The sequence below is a fragment of the Cyprinus carpio genome, chromosome A5 (genome assembly GCF_018340385.1).
Source record: "Cyprinus carpio isolate SPL01 chromosome A5, ASM1834038v1, whole genome shotgun sequence".
Classification (NCBI taxonomy): domain Eukaryota; kingdom Metazoa; phylum Chordata; class Actinopteri; order Cypriniformes; family Cyprinidae; genus Cyprinus; species Cyprinus carpio.
The window spans coordinates 38,284,106-38,299,151 of NC_056576.1; the positions used below are offsets into that span (position 1 = coordinate 38,284,106).

At 38.4% G+C, this 15,046-nt stretch overlaps 1 protein-coding gene across 2 annotated transcripts in view; it reads left to right on the forward strand.

The window, feature by feature from the left end:
* The window catches only part of LOC109090002 (pappalysin-1-like), a 122,586-nt gene that overhangs the window by 68,144 nt on the left and 39,396 nt on the right, over positions 1-15,046 (forward strand). For both annotated transcript variants that reach the window (XM_042757173.1, XM_042757174.1), the window contains exons 12-15: positions 6,108-6,215; positions 8,347-8,482; positions 8,575-8,788; positions 10,113-10,281. In XM_042757173.1, coding sequence (XP_042613107.1) covers positions 6,108-6,215; positions 8,347-8,482; positions 8,575-8,788; positions 10,113-10,281 — 627 coding nt within the window. The remainder of the gene's footprint in view (positions 1-6,107; positions 6,216-8,346; positions 8,483-8,574; positions 8,789-10,112; positions 10,282-15,046) is intronic.

Consider the following 15,046-nt stretch of genomic DNA (forward strand, 5'->3'; position numbering starts at 1 on the left):
ACAGTGCCCTCCATAAGTATTGGAACAGTAAAGACAAAATTGTTCTGTTTGCTGTGGAGTCAAGAAATCTGTAAATATGAAACAAAAGTACAGAATGTCACATTTTATTATTGGGTGATTCAACACAAAGATGTTTTACCAGCTAAGAAGATCAGCACTTTTAGAGTTTCATCTCCCTATCTGATGTGAGCATAAGTATTGGAACAGTTGCCTCACAGGTCTTTCTAAGTGATCAGCTGTGTCCTGTTGCATTAATTCTTCAGATATTAACAGCAGGGAATGTGTCTTATCAGTTATATCCATAGCTTCTGCATTCTAAGTTTGCATTCGATGATGACACACACAAACCCGGATGAAGAGGAGGAAGCCAACTCTGAAAGAAAAGCAAGCAATTTGGATGCTAAAAGAAAAGAGGAAGTCAATTAGAACTATAGGAAAAACAAAGGGCATGGAGAAATCAAGAGTTTGAAAACTACCGGCGACATCAGCAACCAACGACGACCTGATCGGCTAAGAAAAACAACAGTAGTCGATGACAGACAAATCATGAAAGCTGTGAAAATGAACCCTAAAATACATGTCTGTAAAATCGCCAACAACCTCCAGAAAGCTGGGGTGATGCTCTGTCAATCTACAGTCCGCAAAAGAATTTGACAGAGAATTACAGAAGCTACACAGCAAGATGCAAACCTCTGATCAGCACCAAAAATAGAAAGGCAAGATTCTTCACAAATGTGAGCCAGTAGAGTTTTGGAACTGAGTTGATGGACCGATGAGACAAAGATTAACCTTATCTAAGTGATTGGAAAGCAAAAGTGTGGAGAAAAAAGGGAACTGCAAATGATTCTAAGCATACAACCTCATCTGTAAAGCTTGGTGGAGGTGGTGTCATGGCATGGGCATGCATGGCTGTCTCTAGAACAGGACCTCTTAATTTTAATGAAGTCTTAATGTATGATGGCAGTAGCAGAATGAATTTGGAAGGGTACAAAATCATCTTGGCTACTAATATTCAAGAAAATGCCACCAAAAACTCATTAGAAAGCACTTCATATTGGATCAGGACAACGACCCAAAACACCCTGCCAGTTCAGTCAAGGACTTTATCAGGGCAAAGAAATGTAAAGTCTTAGATTGCCCAAATCAATCTCCAGATTTAAATAATTTCACCAGCTGAAGAGGAGACTAAAGACAGAAACTCCCTAAACAAGCAACAGTTGGAATTGGCTGCATTAAAGGCTGGGGAAAAGCATTTCAAAGCATAAGACCAAGAGTCTGGTGATGTCTATGGGTTGCAGACTCACTGCTCTGATTGCATGCATGGGATCTGCAACTAAATATTAGCTTTTAATCTTTTACACCTGCCTTAAATTCAACTATTCCAATACTTATGCTCACATCAAATAGTGGGATGAACTCTAAAAGTGCTGTCCTTTTTATTTGGTAAAACATGTATGTGTCGAAAGACCTAATAACAAAATGTGACATTCTGTAGTTTTGTCGCATATTCATATTTTAATCATATTTGCAAATGTCTTGACTCCAAAGCAGAAAAAACAATTTTGTCTTTACTGTTCCAGTACTTATGGAGGGCACTGTACATATGCATTATATAATATATAATATGTGTACAATGTATCCATCTGATTTGAACTTGATTTACACTGTAATTTTAAATATGTTCGTTAAAGTTGTACTTTATCCTAGTGCACTTTAATGTGATATTCAGCTTCAGGCACATCCTTATTTTGTACAATAATAAAATAGTATGCATGTGTGCTATTCATCCTTTGTAAATATAATGGCTTTTACTCTTATGATTTGGAAATAGTATCCACAGTTACTTTTATATAGCACACAGTTTCATGAATGCAACCTTTCCAATTCTGTGCATGTTTAAAAGCCTGGGAGGAAAGTCTTTGGGTTGTTACACAGACCAGCTAATCATGCATCAAAATTACTGTTGACTTGCTCCTAATTTTACCTGTCTCTTGGGCTAATTGCTGCTGGGGTCAGTTGAGGTGCTTTTTACACCCACCTGGCCAAGCACAAACAGGACTCAGAGTTCTCCGATGTAATAATGCTTGAACAAAACATCTTGTTCATATGGTGGTACCATTGGGATGCTGCTTTTAGCTGACACTGGTCTGGGGGGAATTCACCAGTTAACAGTTAGTAAGCACATGCTAGCATAGCGTGGTCACATAATGCAGCCAGCTGATCTCAAAGGCGTCCATGCTCCTCAGCAAGCAATGACGCAAGCTCCATTGCCCTGGAGGCCTAATGACGGCACACAGAAGTTTATTGTGCTGCTGGAGTCTGCGTGTGAACAGACACAATCACAAAACGCTGGCAAGGTCTTGCAAGGTAGGAGTGACAGATGAGTCACGTCCATTTCCTTGCGGGTCACTAATCGTCTTCAGCAATGCTTTGATTGCTGTGCTGCAATGTGGCAAGATAACTTGGTTTGGTCTACTCTCAGGGTTAGAAAAGTGACGTGACAAACAGCCAAGTATGGTGACCCATACTCAGAATTCGTGCTCTACATTTAACCCATCCAAAGTGGACACACACAGCAGTGAACACACACACACCGTGAACACACACCCAGAGCAGTGGGCAGCCATTTATGCTCCCAGGGAGCAGTTGGGGGTACGGTGCCTTGCTCAAGGACACCTCAGTCGTGGTATTGCCAGCCCGAGACTCAAACCCACAACCTTAGGGTTAGGAGTCAAACTCTCTAACCACTAGGCCACGACTTCCCCATCAACTGATTTTGTGTAAATTTAATTTAAGAATTTAAATTGAATTATTTGTGAAACCAGAAAAGGGGCAGTTGTTTTGCCATACTGTTGATCTACTTCTGCTTCATTTATAATTAAAAAGACCATTTGGTTTTCCTACTGAAGACTGGACTAGCAACCTCCATTTACACTGCTGGCTGTTAACAAGTCAGGGTTTTTGGTCGCTTTTTGAACTAGGGCTGTTTATGTGATGTGGAGGTAGCTCACAGACAGACCGCTCTTGGGGAGCCATTGGGCAACCGCACATTTTCCTTGTATACCCACAGCTGCGAGAGCCAATGCTTCAGGCCTGACACACTAGATGAAGCCATACCAGGTGCTATCCCAGTTATGAGATCAGTGCTGTCATAAACCATCTGGGTTGATATGGTTGAGGTTGCACCTCAACGAGAAGAATGGTTCCACTCTCAGCACTGATTTTGTGACAGATTTTGAGCCTTTCTGCATGGTTTCCAAAGGATGTTACCTCACATGGCAAGCTTTGTTCGGGGTTAGGTTCTTTTCGTGGTTGTTTTTTGTAGTTATGGTTTTTCTTTCGATAAATATCTTGCAGATGTTAGGTGGTTAGTTGGCAAAGCATTGTCTTATTTGTCCCAATTTTGCAGGAAAAACAAGTTCAAGTTTATCCAATGTGGGCAGGGAAAATAAACAAGAAAATATGCAAATAAATTCCAAACAAGAAACACTCATTTCCCTTAAAAATTGTTTGTGCATGCAGAAGAAAAGCAACAGTAGAGTTGAAAGTCTTTAAGAAGGAAAAACAAAGACGAAATGCCTCTAAATGATCACAATGACACGAATAGGTTAATTTTTCAGCATATTGCACTTTTGATTTTGGTGCTGCCCTCTGTCGATCCGAATACAACTCCCGGGCTTATATTAAAACAACAGATCAAACTTTCACACTTTTGCTGACAAATAAACAAGGACATAAAGAACACAGAGAAAGAGTGCACATTGTTCATGAACATATACTAAAGACATTGTAACAATACAAAGCTGATTGAAAATCAAACTTATCGTTTAATCAAGCGATCCAGGGATTGATTCGATGCCAGGTCGCACAGCTGTTCTTCAGTAAGCTTTTGAGAACCCTGCAGTTTGATCTGGCTGAGTCAAGCCTGGAGTACTTTGTTTTACCTCTGCAGAGGACACCTGTTGTATTTCCACATCTTTTCTAAAAGATTACGGAAACTGTGCTCTTTTTTTGGCACAGCAAACATGGACACTACTGAACTTTGACATGTCTGAATGATTGGCTTAGTTCACAAGTTCAGATATTCATGTAATCCTTCATGAAGAGGAGGTATACACATTTTGTTTGCCGTCCATAATGGAGTGTTCAAAGCTTTGAGATTCACCCTGAGCTCAAAGTACCCCCCAGGACAGTTGTTCTCAACAAAGGATGGTTTGATCCCAGCTACGACCCAGCAAAGAAAATACGCTAATATACACTTGTTCAGGTGCCGATTGGACACCCAAGCTTTTGTAAGGAACTCCATTTAATGCAGTCAGTTCATATGGAGCTTTCATATGTGCATTGGAACCTAACAGTGGGGCCTCAGCTGAACTGAGCAAGAAGAGTTTTGCTCATGCAGACAGATGATGGACAGGTACGCAGGAGGCCTGCCCCTCTGGCTCCCAATGATTCTTCTCCATTTCCCTTTTATCTTAAGTGGTGATTTACAAACACAATCTTGGGGTTTGGCTGTGGTTCTGTGTATATATGTCTGTAGTAAGGTGGTGGTGGGGGAGGGATTTCTACTGCACAACTACACAGCTGGTAGACATTAGCTCTTGGACACAATTGTCAAACCATTCCAGGGTTACTTTGTTTTCAGGAGTTAATGCTTGAGGTTGTTTGCTTATAATTAACTTCACATTGAAACATCCAGTTGCTGGGTCGACCTTGGTGCTGGTTATGAGTGCAGTTTTTCTGCATGTCGCCTGCTATGCTACACATACATATCACGTGTAGGACACGGTGAGAAAAATAGCTACTTCTTCACAAATGTACGTCACTTCATGCAATTTTCTACGCTTGAGACCAAGTCGCCAAACCACACCAAGTTGAACAGTGATCCACCTTACTTTCTTGACCAGCCTCATAGCACAAGATTTCAATTTAGGTTTTTTTTTTTTTTTTTTTTTTTTTTTTGATTGGTTTTCCTCTCGGTGGAGAAAAAAAAATAAAATACCAAAACTGGCTCCAAGCACTGAGTGTTGATTTTTCCAGCTCCTTTTATAATTTACAGCCTGTCCTCACATTCCAGTAACCTGTGGTTTGAGTCAATAAGATGTAGATCATTTGTTTTATTGGTTTATTTAGCCCCTCATGCTGGGCTATTGGTGGGCTTTTCCTGGAGGTGATGTCGTGGTTTACAATGATGTCACAGGCCTGCTATGCATCTGCAGGGAGACTTCCACCACCCACTGATAGGTAGCCATTCCCCCAATGACCTCAACAAATCAGTGATAAATACACACTGAGGAGACGAGAAGCCACTGTAGAGGTAGAGTTTTGTAGTTTCCTTTGTGAAAAGTACACTTTAGCATACTTTTAAAAAGAGTACATATTATGGAAATAATCCACTTTAACAGAATAAATTTTAAGGCAGAATGAATGTAATGTTTTTGACACTTAAAATACATTTGAATTATAGTAAAAATATAATACATACACGGGTTTGGTTGTAGGTTTGTTGCTTCTTATAAACATGATAAAAGTGCATGCCTTGCACTGAGAAAAATAAATAAATAAAGTGCTACCTGTGGTTGCAATGCTTGGAAATGCAATATAGCTTTATTCCCTTAAGGTGCCAGATCATACATGACACACCAACAAATCTCTTGGTCAAATGCTTGATTATTTCTCTCTGTGGTTTCCATAGTGGCTCCAGTTACATGTATCATATTTCATATGGTCAGGAGAATGGGCGAAACATGGTGTCCTTGTCTAATGTCATGATGTGTGCAGCTCTTTTTTTTTTAGTGAGGTTCGATAAAATCACTTTCTCAGTATTCTCAACACATCACACGATGCAGATCAGGGTAGACATTGTTTTCAGAGCTGTCCACCAGCAGTACGACTAGACAATACAACACTAATTAAAAACCACATGCTTCTTCCTTAAAATGGACTGCAAAATGCCATATAATATGGTCATTATTGATTATGTGAATTTTGCCAACATTGGAATATATATATATATATATATATATATATATATATATATATATATTCATACTCCAGTGTTGGGCAAAATTCACATGATATACAGTATGTATATTGTCTGTCCCTAGACGTGCCAGTCCAAAGTGTTTGACCTTTCTGATGGAGTGTCTCAGTATGCCTGGTTTCCATGTCGAGAGGCCCAGGGTGTTTCTTGGTATCCTCAGTACTGGTTAAAGGTGAGATTAGTTTTTTATTATTTTAATTTCATTTGACATATTGGGAGATTTCAACTATAAATATGATTAACACCAAAGTAGCTGTTATGATACATTACAAAATGTGAGCTGCTGTGTTATGCAGGTTTATTAATTACTTTAGGGTGAAACACTACTGGTGAAGAGTATCAACTTTTAATGAATTATTATCGCTGTCCTGTAGGTGAGGGAAATGGGATGAGAAAGAAGAATTTTAAATTTTTTTAAACCAGAAAAATATATATATATATAAAAAAAAAAAAAAACTCTAACCAAAATCACAGGAGAGAGAGAGAAAATAAAGCACTGCAGTGCAGCAATACAAGACATAGAACTGAAAGAGGGCAAGATATACTAGAACTGATGAGGCTTTAAACAAGAAACAGGTGTGAAAATTAACAATTATGTTGCTATGGTGACAAATGAAAAGCAGGAGCACGGAGAAAAAAAAAAAAAAACCCTGGTCATACAATCTAAAAACCCAAGACACAGAACCTAATCATAACACTCATTATGCTTCCCCAGTTAATTTAATCGCAGTACATTAAGACATTATTACCAGTGTAGAAGTTTCAATATGCAAATAAAAACAACCAGAACATAAATCTGAATATTAGAATGCCTGGTTTAAAATTCATGTTTTACTTTGTTGACATTAAAAGTTTTTACAGAGAGGATTTTGGATTTCTCTTTTTATCCCTCAATAAATCATAAAATTAGCACGGTTTGTTGTGGCAAGGTAGAATGCAGGAGTCTCAAATTTAAAACACTACTGAAAACACAGGGTACATACAACTCTGGAGCAAAATCAAACAACTAGTAACAAAGTTGACAGGACAAGGAATGAAGGAACAAACTGGAACTAATATACATAGGATAATTAACAAAACAGGTGCATAGAATAATCAAATTGCCAAGCCAAGACATTGGGGCTGGGCAGGCGGTCTGAGCTGTTGGTGCGGTATGTGGGGGTTCCTGGCGTGGGGTGAGCTGGCGAGACTGAAACATTTACTTTATTTCTTCCACTTCAAAATCTGAATCACTTAAGAAAAGGATGAGATTAATCAGCTCGATCAGGGGATAATCATACACGGAAAGATCACAGCAGATCTTCTCGTCGTCCAGCCCCAGCTGAAAGCACGCACCAAGAGCGGCATCGTGCCAGCTCAGCTGGTTAGCAAGCTCAAGGAAATCCTCCACATACCGCTCCAACCACCCTGCTGCAAACCCCGCAGCTTGTCCTCAGTCGTCTTCTGTTTTGGTCCAAACATCTGTCATGGTTTGTTGTGGCAAGGGAGAACGCAGGAGTCTCAGACTTCACTTGAATAGAATTTAATACTGAAAACGCAGGGTACATACATCTCAGGAGTTAAATCAAACAACTAGTAACAAAGTTGACCGAACAGGAAATGAAGGAACAAACAGGAACTAATATACATAGGATAATTAACAAAATAGGTGCATAGAATAATTAATCAACTCAACAGGGAAAATTGCCATAAAAGGAAACTCGGAAACAAGGAAAGGGGTAAAAACCGGAAAAATAAATCCAAAACACTGACAAAAATACTGTCAACAGGAAAAGAAAATAAATGTTTAATTTGTTGTTAGGAATAAAATATTTTATAAATCAGGTTAATTATATATTAACTCTTCTGTAAAATCTTTCAGAATACAGATAGGAATAAAGCTGTGAAGTTGAGAGCATTTTTATTTTTTACTCAGTGTAGGGCAAAAAAACAAAAACAACAACAACAACACACACACACACACACACACACACACACACACACACACACACACACAAAACAACAACAAAAAAACAACAACAACAAAAAAAAAAAGAATTTAAAGTTATGCATTGTTTTTAGTTATTTATTGAAATTTGTAGTTTGAGTATAATTGTATATAGAGTTTAATGTTTTAAACACTTAAATGTTTGATTTGTATTAAAATTGACTGGTTTTGCCTGCAATGTCTTGACTTAAGCAATTTTGCTAGAGTGGATCTGATGGTTAGACCCAAATCTCAACTTTTATGCATAAAGTGACTGTTACAACAATATAGAAGAAGACTTATGCGTAAATGTAAGACCAGCTCTTGTTTCCTGCAGGCGTATTTCTCACATCCTATGGTTGCTGCAGCCGTTATCATCCATTTAGCTGCAGACGGAACCAGCTTCATCGACCAAGCCCAGTGCAACATCACCGTCCAACTGATCGACACCAAAGAGAGCGTCCACAGCCTAGGTAAGAGTTTGTGATTTTGCACAGTTTTCTATAACTATCGACTTTGACTTATTGTCATCATATGTGTCCATTCCTTTCCCTGAAATGTTTAGGCGACTGGCGTTTGAGTTGCCGCACCAATCCTCTGGTCATCCCAGTGAGTCATGACTTGAGCATGGCATTCTACCACACCAAAGCCATTCTCCTCATGTTCCGCTCCGAACTTGTGGCCATCTCCGGCATCGGCCTCCGTTCCTTCCAGTTCTTTGACCCAATCACCATCAGTGGCTGCCAGAGCAATGAAATATACAACCCCATGGGCCAGAGGTGAGCTGTCAGGCCTAGAGTCAAATGATTGGTTTCATGGTCCTTATGAGATGTTTCTCCTGCCATATCCACAGAGTTTATGATAGTTTATGAGTTTTTGAAAATTTTACCTTGAGTTATGAACTTGGTTTTGAATGTTGAAGGGGTTTTTACAAAGAAACAAATTATCCTTGTTCTGGCACATACATTAACATTCAAAATTGAAAATGTTCTGTAATCCTCAAGTTTCTGATGCCTCAGACACATTATTATATGACCTCCCACATTTATACATCAGTTATTATTAAAATGTAGAAAGAAGTACCTTTAATCATAAAATGGGGTAAATTATGGGGTAAATCAGTTAATGCAAATGTCAGTTTCTTACTCAGTACTGTTGGCCTGTTTTCCAGTTAATATATCCTTTAAGCGAAAACATTCAGTTGACAAGCTGAAGGAAATAAAGTCTTGTTTTCAGAGACATTTGGGCGGCACTATGCAAATCTTCCCACATCGTGACGTAGATATGTGGGGGCGTGTTAGAACGAGACGTTTTAGAGGTGTGTGGTTGACTCTTAACTTTTATAAAAAATATCTCTTTGGATTTGAGACTTTAGTCTTTGCAACTTCACAGATCTTCTTTATGAACCAAGAGCTTGTGACACTCCAAAGAGAAAGGAAACTTGAAATAGCATGATATGACCCCTTTAAAACTGCATGCATTATACAGAAATTGACTTTTATTTATTTAGTTATTTAGTTCGTTAACTAGCATATTACAGGACACAGATGTAACTGCTTGAAATTTTATTTTTGATATCTAATTAAATACACGGACCAATACTGTGTGAGTGGAGGAAAAAAAAAATACAAAATGATTACATAAAACAACGTTTCAGTGATTTCAAGTTCCAGAGGAGGAGCTTTTTTTCATGTTCTCCTGCTTTAAGAAAAAAGTATCTGAAACCTTAAACGCTATTTCTTAATTTCTTGCTTACTGAAGGATCCAACACGTCATGTTTGCCCCTCTGACCACCACCAGATCTGGCAGGATTCTACTTGGTCAGCTAAGAGCTAAAAAATGCCAGCTCTGCATTTACAAACTGACTCCAGTAGAGATTTATTTTTCCTTCTCACAGTCTTTTTTACCCCCTTTCTGGGGATAGAGTTTAGCTCACAATTTGTCCAGCATTGTTCATCTGGCCACATAAATTACTCTTTATGTAACAAAGAGCAGTGTAGACAGACACCAAAACTCCCTCACAATATTTTCAATTTCCCAACAAACATTTTTTTTCCCCTTGAGAAAAACAGAAATTTACTTTTTTGTTTGTTTTGTTTTCAGCTGTGTTCATTACTCCTGTGACGCTATTGATTGCCAAGAGCCGCTGATCCGGAATGCAGAGGTGCAGTGCAGCGACGGTGGCTACTTTAACGGAGCACGCTGCACTGTCATGTGCAACAGCGGCTATGTCCTACAAATCCACCGGGATGATGACATCATCAAGAGCCAGGTACTTACCAATATGGGCAAACAATGAGAAAGATTATGTTGGGCCAAAAGCTCTCAATTCATACGTCGAATGAGAACCACCATGCCAGTCATATCGCAATACAAGGGGGCCATACCCCAGTGTTATTGTAATATTTTTTATTCATTATTTGAAATATGAATAAAAAATAGTTTTATATTTTCCATATTTTATTTAATTTTATTAGGTTTAATTTTAGTTTCAGTAATTTTGCTATGAGCTTTTGCAATTTGCTTCATTTTTCATATATTTTTATTTAGCTTATTTTGATTTAAGGTTTAGTTTCAGTATGTTTATATAAATTAGTGGTCAAGGCAGTGTTTTTAATTTTCACTGAAGTTTTGAAAGCTTTTTTTTTTCATCTAATATTTAAATTTCATTTTATTTTATTATTATTATTATTTTTTTTTTCAATTAATACTTTTGAGTCATGTGACTGGTGTGGAGACCTGGAGGGCAAAACATCCACAGACCTGGTCAAATTCAGTATATACCTTGTTGACAATGCATATTATACTATAGAAGCAATTTTATATCAAGGTTTTAATGTGTTGGCTTCCTATTCTGGGCGTATCTGTTTGGTTGTACCTACACGTACATCACAGAGACATCTATTTGATGTCTGCATTTACATCTACAAGTCATATTTTTAGAGTGTTTGATCATATCTGCACTACATCTATAGGACATTTCCTATCAGATGTCAAATAGGTAGACGATTAAAAAATAAATGTCTTTAAGATGTTTATGATTTAGAATGTATGTAAAACTGACATCTAAAATATGTCTATCAGATGTTTGTACACAGCAGATTCTTTCCAGATGAAGCAATCTTTAACAGACATCTTGCAGACATGCATGTGCTATCTGGGTAAATAGTATCAATAAGGTAATTACTGCCGTAGTCAGTATTAGTGCAAACCTGGTAAAAATAACTGGTGGGCAGCAGAGGAAAGCCTTGTTTTGGTCTCCAGATTGGTGTTCCTATAAAGATGAGATGTTACAAGAAAACTGTGAATTAACAAAACAATTTTAAATGGGTACTCCATTGCATTGAATGTTGTTGGTAACTGGTTGCTTTTGTATGGAGACAGATTAGTCTCAAATATAATTCACGCAAAAAACACGATTCACACACGCGTAGACAATTTCACAATCATGGGGAAGACTGCTGATCTGACAGTTGTCCAGAAGACAATCATTAGCCGCATTTTCACTGTCGGGCCAGTGCGAGCCAGGGCTTAAAACGGGCCGGGCGGGGCTAATAGCCTCGGGCCAGTAGCACGAGGCCAAAATAGCGCTGCGTTTCCACAGTCGGGCCAGAAGCTCCGCTGCGCTTCACTAAAACCCGCCCTTAACACGCCTCTCAGGAACAACGTCACGCAATCCATTCATTTCACCAACAAAGAGAAGTTATCAGAAAACTATGGAAGCAGATTAGTCTCAAATATAATTCACGCAAAAAAAACACGATTCACACATGCGTAGACAATTTCACATGCATGAAACCTAATTCACGTACACACAAAAAAAATTCACGTGCGTGAAAAAAAAAAAAATATATTCACAAAAAGCAATTCACATGCGCAAAATAAAATTATATATTCATAAAATACATTTCAAAAATGCAAAACACAAACTGTGCACAAAAACCTTTGAATGTTTAAAATGTACGAGTGTCTGAATGTACAAATCTTCATTTACTACGAATCCACTCGGATTTGTATGTGTGTGTGTTTTTGAGACTTTCCTGGCAGATCTCTCTTCCCACGTGGGTCTGTCGTACTCTTTAGCAATCAGATGCGAGCTTACCATTCAACCAATCAGATCATAAGCCACCGAGAGTGCATTCAGAAGCTCGCAGGCAATCGGGGAGACGTCAAGAGAGAAGCCCATAGAAGCCCTGGGGTTATATTTTAAAATACTATACAAAATAATTAATCAGAATACTTACTCATGCTCACTCACGCCAAAGAACTCCCCGCTCAAGCTCGCCGTCTCTGCAAGATTAACGATGGCAGTTTGCACACACAGCTACTAGAAAATTTTACATCTGTCAGACAGGTTGCTGACGTCATCAAGCTTAGTTTTGAGTCTGCGCGTCAGAAACGGAAGTTCTAAAAATCGCTAAAAATGGGCTTCACTTGTCTCAATTGAGTTCCAATTGGGTCGCTGTGTCCATTTCTTTTACTGTCTATGGGATTACTGATATAAAGGCTTAATTTCCGTTCTAATTAATCCATATTGCGCAAAAGGTGCGCAGAATCGTGCTCCTTGAATTCCTTTGTGAAATGTATTTTATGAATATATAATTTTATTTTGCGCATGTGAATTGCTTTTTGTGAATATATTTTTTTTTTCACGCACGTGAATTTTTTTTGTGTGTACGTGAATTAGGTTTTATGCGTGTGAAATTGTCTACCCATGTGTGAATCGTGTTTTTTGCGTGAATTATATTTGAGACTAATCTGTCTCCATACTTTTGCATTAGGTTAAATATACCCAGAACAGTTTCTGGATAATTTGCATAAAATGCGTAATAGTAAACTGTGTTAAAATAAGCTGAGAGTACTGCACTCTCATTGCAATCGTGTAGAACTTCCATTTGATTCCAATTCTGCAGAAATCTAATGCCAATTCTGCACATGCTGATTCTTTGTGGACCTCATGTTGCAGCTCTCATTCAAACCGTTTGCTTTGTCACTGGAATATAAGTTTGCAAGGAGTGAGGAACATTGTGTTTTTTTCTTGATATTTCCCCTTTTGGTTTCAGTGATGTAATAGTTCTATCAAACAGCACCCAGAGCGATTTGATCACGCCCTCGCTTTTGATCTCTTCATTTTTCATCTCAACAGCGTTTATGACGAGATCATGCAATAGAATGTCAGAACAGAGTGTTTGTTGCATCAGCATGGGAGCAAGGACAATGGTGTCAAGTTGCTTCTTGTCGAGCTTTATTAGAAAGGGCATTCGCTTCAGTTGTGACATGAGGCTTCCAGGAAATCTGCTTTAGATGGAATTATCTTCAAAACGATCGTTCCCTCCACTTGTTTATGTATGGGTGAGTGTGTGTGTGTGTCCTTGCTTGTTTTCATCATGCAAACACTATGCTCAGATGTTTAATAGATAACCAATGTGAAATCCAGTCAAACTGCCACTCTTCTACTAGATTAAATGTATCTCATCTAATCAGTGCTTGAATAAGGTTGGTGTTTTTTTTTTTGTTTTTGTTTTTTTTTCCTGGACAATTTGTCTGCTAACTATAGTATCATTGCATGCCAGGTTGGTCTTTAAATGTTCTGTATGTTCTGTCCTTAAATAAATAAATAAATAAATAAATAAAAATAATTTACTTACTTTCAAAAATAAAGGCTCTTTACTTGTTTTGATGGTTTCATAAGGAATCTTTAAAGGGGTCATATGATGCGATTTTAATTTTTCCTTTCTCTTTGGGGTGTTACAAGCTCTTGGTGCATAAAGAAAATCTGTAAAGTTGCAAAGACTAAAGTCTCAAATCCAAAAAGATATTCTTTATAAAAGTTAAGAGTCAACCACTCCTACCTGAAACTGTTCATTCTAACACGCCCCGACATGTCTACGTCACGATGTGGGAAGATTTGCATAACACCGCCTAAATGTTCACGCAAAGAAAGAAGACGTAACTTTTATTCTCAATGTTGCCCCCAGCGCCATGTTGTGGAGGCGCTGTGTTTTGTTGTGAAAGCGAAGTTACTTTGTTTGGCCTTCCAAAAGAGGGCACAACTAGAAATCAGTGGTATTTACTACACTGTTCCAGAACAGTCCAACCCAAATATTCAGATGTGTGCTGCACATTTTGCAGAGGATAAGGACTGTTTCCTTTGAGAGTAGCCTACAATGCCGGTGTCTGTTTCTATAGTGGGGCAATTCTAACTTTGCAAGGACAGTCTGGCGCTTCTGAAGTCTATAAGTACGTTTAAATATGTAACGTTAAAGGATTTGCCACTGATGATTCAAACGCGAGTTTGAGCAGTTTAGAGTAACTGTTAGAGCTTGTTGTTTGTCCTTTCTCCGATCACAAATGCAGACATGCTTTTATGTTTATGCAGTGCAATACGCAACGCGTAAAAAGACAGTATAAGTCATTATAATCTGTAATTATGTCCGCACTGGATGCAACTAATGCCTTGTTTATAATGGGTTTTATTGGTTTTGTCTCATTACGCAGGTGTCCTGACATTTTATCCTTCCCGTCAGACACACACAGCATTACAGTGTTTAAGGGCGTAACATTTCCGTCACACGCTTGAGGCATTCGGCCAATCACAACGCACTGGATAGCTGGCCAATCAGAGCATACTTCAGTTCTCAGAACGATGAGCTTTGTAAAAAACTATGTGTTTCAGAAAGACGGGCATATAGAAAAAAAGGAGTGGTGTAAATTTTGTGTAAGTTATTGTGTTTTTTGAACTTTAAACCACATAAACACATTGCATTAAACGAAATAATGTTCTTTTTAGCAACCTCATATGACCCCTTTAACATCTAACATCTGAGCGCCATTTCGTCAGAATATTTTGACTGAAGTGGCAGTCATTGATTTATGTGCAGCCTTATAGCACGGTAGCCTATGCAATGCTCGTTTCCTTATTTCAGGGAACTAAGGTTATGTTAGTAACCAGAGCATTCCCTTTTGAATGGTCTCTTGCCTGTTGTGTCGCTGACACTTAAGGGGGACACGTCCAGTAGTGCCGTGCTATAAGCAAG